General features: G+C 33.0%; 1 protein-coding gene across 1 annotated transcript in view; it reads left to right on the top strand.

Moving 5' to 3' along the window:
• Window positions 1-15,410, top strand: part of KIF18A (kinesin family member 18A) — an 85,240-nt gene that overhangs the window by 58,369 nt on the left and 11,461 nt on the right. The window contains exon 14 of the mRNA XM_050755376.1: window positions 14,457-14,901. Within this exon, the coding sequence (XP_050611333.1) occupies window positions 14,457-14,901 (445 nt within the window). The remainder of the gene's footprint in view (window positions 1-14,456; window positions 14,902-15,410) is intronic.

A 15,410-nucleotide genomic window follows, 5' to 3' on the forward strand; every position in this document is an offset into this window, starting at 1 on the left:
TAAAATGTTTTGAAGGTAGAGCCAGCAAGATTTCGAAGAAAATTAGATTTGGAATAGGAGAGAAAGAAATACCTAAGATTGAATCTAAAATTTTTGAACTTAGCATCTAAAAGAATTGAGTCACCTTCAGAGAGATAAGGAAGACTTCAGATGGAGTAGGTATACAGGGTGGAGGTTGTAGAAAATTAGGAGTTCTGTTCTAGGCATGTTAAATTTGTCTAAGATACATCCAAGTGGAGACCTCATGTAGGCAGTTAAGAATCTGAAGTTCAAGAGAGAAGTCTAAGCTAAAATATAAATTTTTGAGAGTTGTTAACATTTAGATGATATTTAAAGCCATAGGACAGGATGAAATCACTAAGGGATATTGACTTTTTTCCTGTAATATACATAGTATAACTATACCCTTCAAGTTTTACCACTTATTCTTGCTTTTGTTTGAGGTTTCCTTTTTAATGCTGAAAGTTAAAACATTTATGTATTAAAATAGCTTTTTTCTCTCTCTCAATGCCTTCGGGATCTTTCCTCAAAAGGCCTTTCCATTCATAAGTTTTTAAATTTTCCTTTCCACTTTCTCCTAATTTGTGTTGATGTTAAATGATAGGCAAGAATCTAAATTTATTTTTTCCAAGGAGACTAACATTCTTATATAGATATATTGGCAATGCATCCTTACAGCAACTGTGTTTTTTGTACAATAAGTAGTCATATATAATTCTGTTTACTCGATTTCTACTCTATTGTTTCACCTGTTTGTCTGTCTTAGGGCCAGTAGCTATTATTTTAATATGTATACTTCAGAGTATTTTTTTATACAGTATGCTAGCCCTTCTTCATTATTCTTTGTCTGAAATATATTCTTTGCTTTGTCTAGGAAATGAATATCAGAATAATTTCCAGTTTCAAGGAAATGAAATTTTTTTAATTCATAAATTGACTTCATATATTTCCAATATCAAATCTTCTTACTCTAGAATAGTTTGTCTCTCTATATTCATATCTTTTTGTATGTTCCTCAGCAAAGTTTCAGAGTTTTCTTCATAAGTGTTTTATAAATTTGAAGAGATTGTTAGATACAATATTTTGTATTTTTGTGACATAGACTACTTGTTACTTTTCTTAAATTAATAAGCCTAAATTCTTATGCAGGAAGAAGCTAATTTTGTACATTTTATGAATTTTAATTATTTTCTAATAACTGGACTTGATTTTTGGATAGATATTTATTTGACTTGAAATCTTTACCTCCAAACAAGTGTATTGACTAAGAGTAAAATATGTACCTATTTTGGGGTCTGGAAAACAGATAGCACACTCACTGAGTGTAGTGCAAGACGGGGGTGCTGACAGCACGATTTATTTATGGAACTGATAAAATTTCTGACATTAAATGAAAAGTCAAGATTTCCTCATTATCCATCTGGAAACTCACATTTGGTAATATTTCTGTCTGTAACCTTTCCTTTTTTAAAATTTTGCACCCAATGTCGGTGATTTTATCTTAAAGTACAATAAAAGATACTAGGAGAACCAGTCTCATATAGTACCGATATTCTCATTGAATATGGAGTTCACACATAAGCTTAAGTTTCCCCTAAAATTACTTGAATCCAAGGAAATTTCATTTGAACAGGAAATCTCTATACTAATTTCTCATATAACAAATATAAAGCAGAAAATGTTAATAAACCAAATCTTCCATATTTTTCCATTTGGCAACAAAATTTAATCATGAAACAATGGAAATCATGCTTGTAGACCTAAATACGTTTTGTTTGACTCATTGTCCCCATGTACATAAGACAGTATTTAGTTATTCATCTATAGCTGCAAATATTACTATGAACTAAAAGGTTCTTTGTATTGTCCCTTTTCCATCTTTGGTAAGTATAAATACTGGGAAAATGAGACTGAGAGAGAAACATGGTATCTGCTATTTCCCACAGAGAAATATCAAAAGGTTACAGGTTGATTTATTATTCAAACTGCTGGATTAATTTAAAGGACTATAATAGTTCTCTATGTATTAGGATAATAGTTCCCTACATATTAGGGAACTAATACGTAGGGAAGTATTATACATCCCTAACCATGATAATGTCTCGTAAGTGTATTATAAAATGTTTATTAGTTTGATTAATTTAGTGGTACCTTATCTTATATTAGTTTGGTTAATTTAATGGTACTTTATCTTAGAAGTTTACATATCTTATAAATAGTAAAAATTCATTTACCTGTATCATTTGCAACTATGAATTCCATGAGTCATAAGGCTGTTAAAAAGAATCCAGATTTATGATGAGTACACTAATTGTATCAATCGTTTGTAGCCTAGAAGTGTTTATTGAAATGCATACATTAATATTTGATTTCACTTTAGAACTTTGCCAACTAATTTTGATTTAGCATAGTTTCCCAGAATTTCTCCTCACGTACATATTAACAGGAGTGCTTGCTTGCAAAAGAAGAATCCTTGCCATCGTTTTGTACCAAACCTCAATTAGATCTAATCGCATTCATCAATGTCTCCCTGTCATGAACCCTACTTTGCAGGCTATGACTCATGTTTGCTAAATACTGCAATCTTCCTTTACAATAACATACAGCTCCGTAAATCTTTTAACGTTTGCAGTCTTAAACTTTTGATAAATTAGTTCCTCTGGGTAAAATCATTCAGAACACATGATATGGCACATCAAAAGATGACCCCAAAAGTCCTGCCCATTTTTAAGAGAGGGATTTTTAGCGCATTAGTGATAAATTATCTAGCCTCTTTATTTTATGTAAAGGAACCATCTGTGAAGTATTTCAAAAACCTGCAAAATAAATGTAAAGCCCCCTCTACTTAAGAAACCACATGAATTGCCATTTAGTAGTTGTGTTTTAGAGATTTACTTAAAACAAAGACAGAAAAAAGATGTTTCTTAATTTATCTTAAAATATTTTTAGAAAAATTGCCATAAGAAAGGAATAATGTAGTGACATCTAAACTAGTTTTAATTTCTCTTGTCTCTCCACTGCAGTCTACACTTCGCATTGCCAACAAAGTGATCTTCCTAATAAAGTGTAGACCTCTCAGAAGGGTCTTCAAAGGCTTTCCAAGTCCAGTGTCAAGCTATAGGCATACTTTGGTCCAGCACCTGGTATGCCAACCTTCTGTTAACATGATTTCTGTTTCTGGCCTCTGCAATTTCCAGGCTTTTCCATCAATTTCAAATGCTGCTTTCTCTACCTCCATCGCACTTCTTGGCCTAAATCTTTCTTCACAATGAGAATCCAATTCAGATACTTCCTTCTTTATTAAACCATCCTTTTAATGGATCATCTTTCCTTTGCCTGCATATATTTCTTTGTATTCCCATGGCTTTTAAGTTTTTTATTCCTTTCACTAGTGTTTTAACCTTATTACTGTCTTAGCAATAAATATTTGTTTATTTTAATTTGGAAAAAAGTCGAGCCAAAAGAAACAAGATATACTTTATTAACTTACATTAGTATTTAGTTTTAATAGCCTACTGGACTTTTTTTCTAAGCATACATTTGTGGTTTGCTTTTTTAAAACAAAAACAATGGAATCTATTATACATATAGTTGATAACCAGCCTCTTGTTCACTGAACCACTTGCTGTAGACACATTTTCCTATCAACAAATATGAATTTAAGTCATTTTTAGTAACTGCATATTATATTTACCTAATCTCCTGCTAATTAACATTTAGTTTGTTTCCACTTTATTGTTATAAGCAACACCCCACTAAATGTCTGTGCATGTATATTTATTTTGCAACTTGCCTAATTATTTCCTTAGGCTAAGCCCCTAGAAGAAGAATAGCTTAATCAAACAGTATGTATATTTTAAAAGCATTTGATATGCATTGTCAGATTCCCCACCCCCAGAACTATTAAAACTGTAGTCTACCATTGTAAGTGGGTAATGAAGGTGAAGGTGAACAGTTTTTCATGTGCTTTTTGTCTAATTGTAAGTTGTTCTGAATTAACTACCTCTTCCTTTGCCTTATTTTGCTCTTATCTGTTTTATTTTGTAAGAATTATTTCTCTCAGAGACAGACCAACCAAGCTATATACACATATGTACATAGACATACATACACACACATACACAAGCTCTAAATCCTTTGCCAAATGTGCTACATGTATCTTTTTCTCTCTTATTCATGGTTGGTTTTGATTTTGATGTAACCCAATTTTAAGTTATGAAGATATTCAGATTTTATTTGCTTACTTTCTCTTTTCAGTAATAATAGGCGATAGCATTTCATTTTGGGAGCAATGAAGTAGTATGTTGCCTCCTATTCATATTTTTGAGTCTGCGAAGAAAGTTTTATTTTTTTAAATATCCATTATGTTAATTATATGTGTTATTACTGTGTATTACTTGCATTACTTTTTACCTGACTTCTACCTGGAAAATAAGAAACATGACTCCAACTCTGGCAACAACAAATATAATTGCTATCATGACTCTGAACATGTCATTTTCTTGCTGTGAGCAATGAATTATAAAATAATGAAGTTTAAATAAACACTAAAACCATCTAGTACTAAATTCCATTTGTGTGTATAAGATGATCCCCATTGTAACTTTCCTGGTGGCCAGTGGTTAGAACCACTCTTTTAAAGTACAGATTCAGTGAAAAATAGATATAGATTGTTAAACTATATAATTCCCATGACATAGAAATGTCATAGTTAAAGTAAGTAAAGGCCTTATCTTACTTGAGCCTTTCAGTTTTTGCTACTAGGAAGCATTTGTGTGTAAGTTTATTCCTTTTTTTCTTATAGTAGTGATGGACTAAAACCAAACATTTGGTTTAAAATTATTTGGATTTGACTTGTCATTGACAACTGTTTTAAGGACATTTCCAACATTTCTTAAAACTATTGTTAGGAAGATATAAAATTACTGGGGATTTATCTTTTTTTATTGGAATATATGCTGGATGATTATATATAACAAACTTACAGTATTTACAAATTTTTTTTTTTTTTTTTTTTTTTTGAGACAAAGTTTTGCTCTTGTTGCCCAGGCTGGACTGCAATGGCATGACCTCAGCTCGCGGCAACCTCCGCATCCCAGGTTCAAGTGATTCTCCTCCCTCAACCTCCCAAGTAGCTGGGATTACAGGTGCCCGCCACCATGCCCGGCTAAATTTTTTGTATTTTTAGTAGAGAAGGGGTTTCACCACGTTGACCAGGCTGGTCTTGAACTCCCGACCTCAAGTGATCCACCCCACCTCAGCCTCCCAAAGTGCTGGGATTATAGGCATGAGCCACTGTACCCAGACAGTATTTACAATATTTCTAAACAGTATGCTATACTGCTGTTTCTTGATTCATTAGTGTTTAGATGTTGTAACTTCTAATCATGAGAGCTGAAGAATTAGCTCACTTGCAACACCACCACCTTATTTCTTCTCTGGTTTTGCTAATGTATTTTAGTAGGATCAGATAAGAAGTGACATGTGTATGTTATATAATATATATATAAAGTATATAATTTCACATTATATTTATACATATGTTAATATGTGTAACATTTAATTTTAGGGCCTACTTAAGGAAATATTTTATAATTAAATAAAACATTATTAAAAACATCTATTAGAAGTAAGAATATACTGCCATTTTTTAAAACTAATTTTAGAAAAACAGACATGAAGCAATCTCTTCCCCCCCCCCCCCCCCCTTTTTTTTCTGCTTTCTACTGGAAATATTTCACAGTCCTCAGCCAAATCTGTGAGATAGACTTCCTGGAGAATTGAAATATTTGAAAGATGCAAATACTGAAGTAGACTAGATTGTGCTTATAGGTAGACTTAAGTAGCTTAAAGAGCAATACCACCAATAAATACATTTGTACATGTTTCTCTTGAGGTATAGGCAGTCAATTTATCAAACATTTTTCAAGTCTTTCTTATGTACTTCATCAGATTCTCCTATGTTTTACTGTCAAAATCAAAATGCCCAATTTATTGCTTTTATTACACTACCATTCATCAATTATATATCTTAAAATCCTACACATTTGAGAGATAGTGAATGGCAGATGAATATCCAAATTTTGTTTACTTTTTTAACCACTTAACCACTCACCAAATATTTATTTATAATTTTTATAACCACTTAGCAAATGTAATTTAGTTTGTCATGCCAATTAATTATGTTTTCATTATGATTTCACTGTTTTTGTTTTTATTTTTAGCTGTGGTTTTATTAATAGCAAATTTAATACTCTATAATGCTGTACAAGTACACAATGTTAATATACTTACGTTGTAACAGATTGTTTTAGAATCTGGATTATTAATGATGAAAATATTTGTATTTCTTCTCCATCTAATCCATGATTTCAGTGCATGCATTTACAGTTAATTTTAAAAGTGTTTTTAATACTTAAAAGTCTTTTGAGAGGCTTCTAAAACTTGGCAGTCTCAACAAAATGTTTTTGTCTAACTTCCTTTTTAAGTCTGTCTTTGGACTTACAGTAAACAAACTTTTTGAAGCGGGAATCTCTAGCCATAATACAGGAACAGATGAATAGAACACTCACCACTTTATCCTGAAACGGACATTTTCAGTTTTTTATAGGATGCCTTAAAGCATCATATAAATATTTTAAAATGTTTCCTAAACTATTAATGAGTATTACAAAAACTAGAGTTGGACTTATTAAACAAAGCTCTGCTTTATAGCTATCTCCAGAAAACTAGTCAATCTGGGGGAACCTACAAATGTCAGTCTTTTTTATTTTTATGTTCCATTTACAAAGAACTTTTTAATTTCCCATTTAGGGGGTATATGGGCCTGGCTACCAGTATTATAGAGAAGTGAGAGAGAAATCAGCATAAATTTATTATTAAGAAATTATTTAATGCACCTAGTGTCAGCTGTGCATGTTGGCCCCAGTCTGCAACCTGTCCAGAGAGTAAAACTTCATGTCTTTTAATGGGATAACAAAGGAGCAGTTACCTGGCATTGTAGGTGATGGTAATGGGGTAAGGGAGATCTGGGAATCCAACTTCCTTATACAGACTTCCAAGAATTCTCCTGTTTTAACTCCACCCTGTGCTTTCAGTTCCTGAGATCTTCAGAAGTTTGAAAGAGCTGATTTTTTATTGGCTTCCTATCTACTACCCCAAACATTATTCCCCCTTTTTTTGGTCATTTATTATTTTACAGAGCAGGATTATATTTATTATATAAAATAATCAAATGTATAAAAAGGAAAATAAAATAATTCATTATTTTCCCAGTGAGCTATAAACCTGTGTTAACATTTTGATGAATTGGGTTATATTTCCTTCTCTGTTTTCTATTACTTTTCCCCCCTTTTTTGCTCAGGAGGTTTGTGTGCTTTGATTTGTTTTTGTTTTGTTTTGTCAAAATTGGGATCATACTGTATACTACCTCATTAATGAACATTTTTTCGTATCATCAAATAATCTATAAAATATAGTTTTAAATATCAGTGTAATTGTGGATGTTCATGTTCATTTAGTTATTTAGTCATTGCTTAAGTGATTTAATTAACTTCTATGGTAGGGGCTCAGCATTGTGTGGTGGTGAAGAACTTGGCATCTGGATTAGCAAAAAGTCTGAGTTTGTATGCCAGTTCTGTCATTTCTTTATAGATTCTTTTTATAGGTCCAGTGAGTTTTCTGTTTGCTTATTATAATTATGCTTTTTCCTGTAAAATTAAGGGGAAAAAATATATTCCTGTCCACTAATCCAACAGCCCGTGGAATGTAGAGAAGGAACCAGAGCCACAGGTAATCTCAGCTGCATGTCTGCCCCTTTGGGCAGATTTCATCCATGTGTGTATCTCATCCATGTGTGGTATAGCCACCAGTGATGGGAACAAGCCTGATAACATTGGGTACTTTCTAGTCTTTTTTTTTCCTGCACTGAAACAGCTGAGCCAGGACTGAATTTTAGAGCCTCTTAGCACTACTTTTAGTGTTCAGATGTTACCATTTTACTATATTGCATAGCTGTATCTCGCTCATTCTCCCCAACTCCCACCTACCCCATCATCCCTGGTTCTAATTTAAGGGCCTTTACTGACATCTGCCAGTGTCTTTTACTTAACTCCTTGGGATAGCACTGAAGGGTAAAGGATAGGGACTACTTTAAGTTATTCTCCTCCATGCCTTCCTTTAAGAGTCTGAGCTATACAATATTCTTCAGAAAGTCCTCTGATGTTCTGGCACTCAGATGATAATTTTTTCCCATTACCAACATTAGGTCAAGTTTACCCTTTTTTAAATGATGTGATCATTTTAAAGGGAATCTGAATGGGAGCTAGATGCCTCTATTCAGGTTATCACTTGGGTTAAAATTGTCTTTTGCAGTTAACCTTCAAATGCCTTCTTGTACTATGGATATTTCTCAAGTGTGCCAACCAAGTACTGTTTCTAGTGAGAAACTCTTCAAGCAGCCATTGTCTTTTTAAATTCCGTCCCTATCAAAAAGAAAAGATTCTAATATGTATATTCTTTTATCAAAACTCATTCAATTACAAGTTTGTATTTTGCATTTGCAAGGTTCATTAAACATGGATCAAAATGCATTGGCTCCTTTTGAAAGAATTGAATGCTATATTAACAAAATATTAGAAGAGGAGCAGTTAGGCCTTGTATCTGAAAACATAGTGTGTCTATGCCTGGAACGGTCTATAAACCTGTTTTAATTGTTTAGGAGTATCTAGAGATGAATATGCAGAGGAAGTAGGGTATCTAACCTAAAAAGAGATGCTGTTTTTAACATCATTCTACCAACTTGAATCTTACCCATTAATTGTCCTTGGTACAACTTCCTAGGAGCTGAACTTCATTTTCAGTACCGTCTCTATCTGCTACTCTTGTTCTAGGACCGTTTCCTACTTATCCTTACTCCTTTTCTTTCCTTTCCCCTATGTCAGCATAATAATAACACTCATCATCTCTGAATAAGAAATTACAACCTCAAACCCCAAAGAGTTTCTGCTGCCTCAAGTCTCTATGAGTGTACAAACTAGAAAGGGAAAAATGCAGATTCCAAGACTCCTACAGTTACATGGATCAGAACTCCTGAAGAGAGGACAGAACCCCAAGCTTGATAAGTAGGAGTAGGGGGAAGGGGATGTCACAAAAAAGAATGTCAAATTTGAGGGAATGACATGCATAAATGGTTCCTGGTTTTATGGAGCACTGTCAATTCTCTTAATTTACTTATGTAGAATTAATGTATACTACTTTCTGTGAACTCTTTATTATAAGGCAGCTAATTACATACATAGATATTATAATACCCTTCTCACATCTCTCCATCACTGCTCCTACCACTCTTACCCAAGCTGTCATTTCTTGCTTAAGCTATAGCAATAGCCTTGTTACTGATTTTTCTGTTTTCTCTCTTGACCATTCTTGACACAGCAAGCAAATCAATCTTTTTCCTAAACATCAATCAGATCACATTATATCCATTCCTGACACCCTCCACAGATCTCCCTTTGCACTTGAAATAAATCAAAACCCTTGGCTTGTCCATAAATCCTAACATAAGTTACCCCTTTTGATCTCTCTAGCCTCTTCTCATTCCGCCTGTCCCTCTAACTCACAGCACTTCAATCAAACTAGCCTCTTTTCCTCGAGCTCAACAAATTCGTTGTTGCTATTGGATCTCTGCACATGCTATTTTTTCTGCCTTTTTCCCCAGATCTTCATAGAACTGGCTCCTTAGCCATTGGTCTCAGATCACATATCCCATCCTTAGAATTGTCATTCTAGCCATCATAGTTAAAACATCCTTTCTATCTCCCATCACTGTCTATTCCATTTCTCTGTTTTATTGTCTTTACAGTTAATTTATTATCATCCTAATTTATTTTATTTGTTTATTTCATCTGCCTTCTCCCCTCAAAAATGTAAATTCTTAACTATCTTGTTTACCACTGTACCTAGCATGGTATGGTAGGTACTTAATAAATAATTGGGTGGATGAACAGTGGATTCTTTTTATGCAGGTGTACTCCTCTTATATTGTTGCTTTTGTACCATAGCTGACTACAACTTTTTTTTCATAAATAAAACATATGTTGATCCTGGATTTAAAATAGTAGTTTTTTTTTTCTTTTAAATTTTTTGACATTATGCTTCTTGTTATTATTTGGACATAAATTTCAAAAAGTCCTGTTCACTTATAAATCCCATGGGTCATAATCATTCAAGGTAATAGAAATGGAGCACACTTACAATATGTTGAGGAGTTAAAGTCCCAAGAGATGTTGCGGAAATAGCAAAATTACTCAGAAACCATAACATACATTGCTACCCACTACCTCTTATATGTAAGTATATGATACACTGAACTAGTTCCTTAAATAGACCCTAGAGAGATGTCTTTCCAAGTGACTGCCAGTCTTCCCTATTCCAGTTTGCAAGAGCGTGCCTTATAACAATGCATTTTTAATTTCCTATTCCCTTCTGTGTAGCACCCACATTGCTAGGGTATTTTATTGACTATCATCATCTATATGGTCTCTTGTTCTGCAAGGCACAGCCTGCAACTTTGTGATTCATTTTCTCATTTTATGGGGCCTTTCTAAAGGAATTATAATCTGCCTCCAAGTTCCTTATCACTTCTACTCTATAAGTACAAGAATTATGGAATATTGTTAGATAGTGTTTTCTAATCAGGGCTGAATCAGGGGAAACTACAACTGTCCCATGCCTGCTCTTCTGGAAATTTACTGTACACCCTTTTCCTCTAATGGAAAAGTACAGCAGATCTCTTTTATAGACATAGACCTAACATATCCAAGAGCTCTTATAGCGTATTAAACTTTCTGATCCCCCAACTCAGCCCTCTCCAGTTGCCATACCCACATAAAGTTCTTCATTACCTAACTTAGCTAAAGGATAATAATTATTTATTTATTATGTAATTGTATTTATATATTCTAAAACTTGGATTCAAAGTAAAATTTAGTTGTTTATTCTTTTAGCTTTCATTAAGTGGGGTCATTATCCTTTTATGTTTATAGTTACAGAAGGTTGACTTAAATTTTTATTTAAATCTTTAAATTTTGTTTTTGCTCTGGTTAGCTCCTGAAGCTTTCTAAGCAACTAATCAGCCTAAGTAGTTCTGAAATGACCATCTGCCTTCTGCCCTTTTATTTTATCTGAACTTAAGGAGAATGAAAAGAACTCTTTAGATTTATATCATATACATGCTGTGTGTCTGTATCATCTCTTCTTCTAGGCCCAGTAAAACACTTGTATGTAAATCCACATTAACTACCACATCTCCATGCTATTCCTTCAGCTTATATTCTGCCAGGAGAGCAGGATTATAGCTAAAGATATATCATTGTAACACCACTATTCCTTTTACTAACAAATTGTTAGTCGGTCTGATCATACCAAATTTGATGTCGGGTGTATGCTTAGATTATCCCAGAGGACACATGGTTATTTCTTCAGTGTTCTACCGGAAGACTGTGATTTTTATCACTCTTTACTAGCAGTAGGGAAAATATGGTCCACCATCATGGGAATTTGCACAGTTGCCACTCCCAGAGATTATACCTTCTAAGTATGTCTTTAAAAAAATAATGACTCTGTATAATTCTTGTCCCTTGAGATTTCATGTTCCATTGTGTCTTAAAGTTTAAAATGTTATTATAAGGTCTGCATTTGCAAATAACATACATACCTGTTTCAATAATACCTGTGGTTTATATTATTCATCAGCCTTGATAAACCGGCTATCTTATAAACTGAAAGTGAAGCATTGTTTGAAATATATGTTTTAGAGATAACAGTAAGTTAGTTTTTGATGATTGGAAAGTAAATTACAACTTTCCCTGTAAAAGATGTAATATTAACAGTTGAAACATATTTGCATTTCCAGAGCCTTTCTTTGAACCCTTATTGTATAATCCTATCCGTATATAAAAAGGTAATATCCTCTTTTTTCTAGGGGATATTAATGCCCACACTGCTTAAGTGAGTTGCCCAAGGTCACTCGGTGAGCTGTTGGTGGAGCCAGAAATAGAATCCAAGTCTCCTAACTCCCAGTTGAGTCCTCTACCCTCCATGTAGTTTTCTATCCTCTATACCCCTGCTGCCTCTCATGGGAAAAGAAGTTAATCTTCCAGCTATTAATAGCCACCAAATTGGTGGTAGCAGCACAGTGGAGAAAAGTAACTGTCTTTACACTGCAGCATTAGTATAAAAATATCTGGTAATGGAAAATTTGACAAATGTCATGTTAAAGGGAGTGGAAAATTATTTTAAGATCTGGATCTCATTTATCTAGTTCTCAGAAAAGTAAAATTCCTTAGTAGAACAGGGATCATATTTTTCTTCTGTTTTTAAATTTTGTTTCCTAGAGGGTAATTGTCAACCTAGCCATAGCAGAACATGTTGTCAACTAATATAATAAGAATAGTGCATGTACTGTTGCTGATTGCTTTAAGTGTATTTTCTAACTTGGTTGAAAGTTTGAATAGCTTTATTGAAATGCGTAACACTTATCTTATTCTGCTTTGAATGTTCTTTAAGTTAGTATTATATAGTATAGTAAAGATCAACTGGGAATTTTACTTCATGATTAGACAACATGAATGGAAATACACATTATAGTTTCTTCCATTGACAGTACACTCCAAGCAAAGGTATTCCATGTCAGACACCATGAAGTTCACCAGAATAGAGTAGGTAAAGTAGAAAAACGTTAATTGAAAAATATAAGATAATCACACTGAAGTTGATCACGTGTATTGTTACATATGTCATTATTTGGGGCATTGATAAAAGGTGTTTGCCAGATGTTTGTGTTTTTAAATGTTAAGCATTAAATATTAAATCTAGTATTGTGGGGTAATAAGTTCTAATGAAACAATTTGTTTCTTAATTTTGGACCAAGGACCAAGAATTCCCCAACTAAAAATATCAGCATATTTTGTTTCTATTTAAAGATTACTAAAAAGTCTTTAATAAGAAGGATAATATGAACAGAATTATGTTTTAACTATAAGGAGAAAAAAGACAGAATTGGTAGAGATTGGGAAATCAAGGGAAAAGGAAAAGGTTAAAAAAAAAAATGTAGTAATTTGGAACCCAGGTGACAGAGAAGGTAAATGGTAAAAGGATAATTAGAAATATGAGAAACAGTGTAGAACAAGACACCTAGAGGGTCAAGTACAGCTCCTTAGGGAAATGTGTACACTTACTGGATGGAAGAAGAATAACAACACAGATGTTAGAATAGTACAGATATAATTTTGAAAAGCTACAGGAGTTGTCAGATAAGGCTGAGAAAGATCATCAGAGTTGGTGACCTTTTGACATTTGGGAGACTGACTTCACCAGAGTGATGAGAGTGAAAGTACTCTGAACTCTTTGAATTATTTCATTTATCTTTAGTATTAAATCTTGTTTTTGCAAACCTCTGAGTTATGTATGATATAGGAGACAAATAGTTAACTAGAATGCTTAATTGACTACAGTTTTTATCTCAATATCCTGGGGACAGGCAAGTTGATTCCAGGAACCCTCCCAGATACCAAAATCCATGGATACCCAAGTCCCTTACATAAAATGGCATAGTATATAGCCTACACTTATCCTTCTGTGTACTTTAAATCATCTCTAGATTACTTATAATGCCTAGTACAATAAAAATGCCATTAAATGGTTGTTATACTGTATTTTTTTATTGTTTATTATTTTGGTTTATTTGTTTGTTTGTTTTGTGAATATTTTCAGTCTCTGGTGAGTTGAATCCACAGATGCAAAATCTGCAGCTACCGAGGGTCAACTGTGTATACCTGACACTGTAACAGAAACAATGCTTTTATTCACCCAGAATTTTACTGGTTATTGCCATTCTTGTTCATTTAAAGCAGACTTCCACTTAATTAGTAATAAACTGATCACTGACACCCAAACCCTAGCATCACCAAGTATACTCATGTAACAAACCTACACATGTACCCGCAAATCTAAAAAACAAAACAAAAGTAATAAACTGGTAATATTTTACAATGGAACAAGTGTTAACCTCTGTGCCTATAAAAGTTTAATACTGTTTTCATCTTAAACGCAAATCAAACGTGAAAGCTAGAAATTGTGAATTTTCTTGGAATTGATTAGTAATTTGTTTCCAAATTACCTAATATCTCAAGAAAGCTATACCTAAAAATTAATATTGATATTAGCAATGTATTCATTTGCTGTTATAGAATTTCTTTATAATGAGTTTATCTTTATTTAAAGTTTTTAGCAGTAAACTGTTATATTTTCCTTTCCAACTTATATTTTTCAGATTTTTATCAATTGGCATAAAAATACCTTATTATTCAAGTTTGTTCATTTTAAAAGTAATGGGGGTTATTTAAAAAAAAAAAAACTAGGAAACATTATTGAGTGTCTTTAATTTTTTTGAATAGGCTCATCTTCAAGTGGATCTAATCTGGTTAAGACTCCCACACAAAAAAGAACTCGGAGAAAACTAATGCCATCTCCCTTGAAAGGACAGCATACTCTAAAGTCTCCACCATCTCAAAGTGTGCAACTCAATGATTCTCTTAGCAAAGAACTTCAGCCTATTGTGTATACACCAGAAGACTGTAGAAAAACTTTTCAAAATCCGTCTACAGTAACCTTAATAAAACCATCATTGTTTACTACAAGTTTTCAGGCTATCAGCTCAAATATAAACAGTGATAATTCTCAGAAAATGTGTGAAGTAGCTATCCCTCATAACAGAAGAAAAGAATGTGGACAGGAGGACTTGGACTCTACATTTACTATATGTGAAGACATCAAGAGCTTGAAGTGTAAATTACCCAAACAAGAATCACTACCAAATGATAACAAAGACATTTTACAACGGTACAAAAAAATAATATTTGCCAATTCTTTTTTTTTTTTAATAGACTTTCAACTATTAGTTGAGGTTTATTTCATAAACCAAGTGTGCCATTTTGATTATAAAACAATCTGTTTTACTTTCATTAAATTTTAATTGTCTTTCTCTCTGAATATTAATTCACTAACAAAATATTTTAAAGTCTTAAATTTGATATCTTAAGTCAGTTGACCCTCATTAGTCTAGGAAAGACCTTAAGATATGTTTAGTTTGTTCTTCTTACTCTGAAGTTGGATTATACAAGCTATTGTTGGAGAATTATCATGTTTATTATTCATTAATATTTTCACTGAAGGAAATTCCACACTTTCTATTGATGTTTAGCAAACCTCAACTTACTCTGAAATGGTCATACCCCTAAAGTATGGTTGAATGTGTGTCATCCAAGCAAACATATCTTTCTCACTTTATCTGCATAATCATACCCAATCTAAATATGGAAAGAAAAATACCTTCACTCTTCTATGCCATT

This window comes from Macaca thibetana, chromosome 14 (assembly GCF_024542745.1).
Source record: "Macaca thibetana thibetana isolate TM-01 chromosome 14, ASM2454274v1, whole genome shotgun sequence".
Lineage (NCBI taxonomy): Eukaryota > Metazoa > Chordata > Mammalia > Primates > Cercopithecidae > Macaca > Macaca thibetana.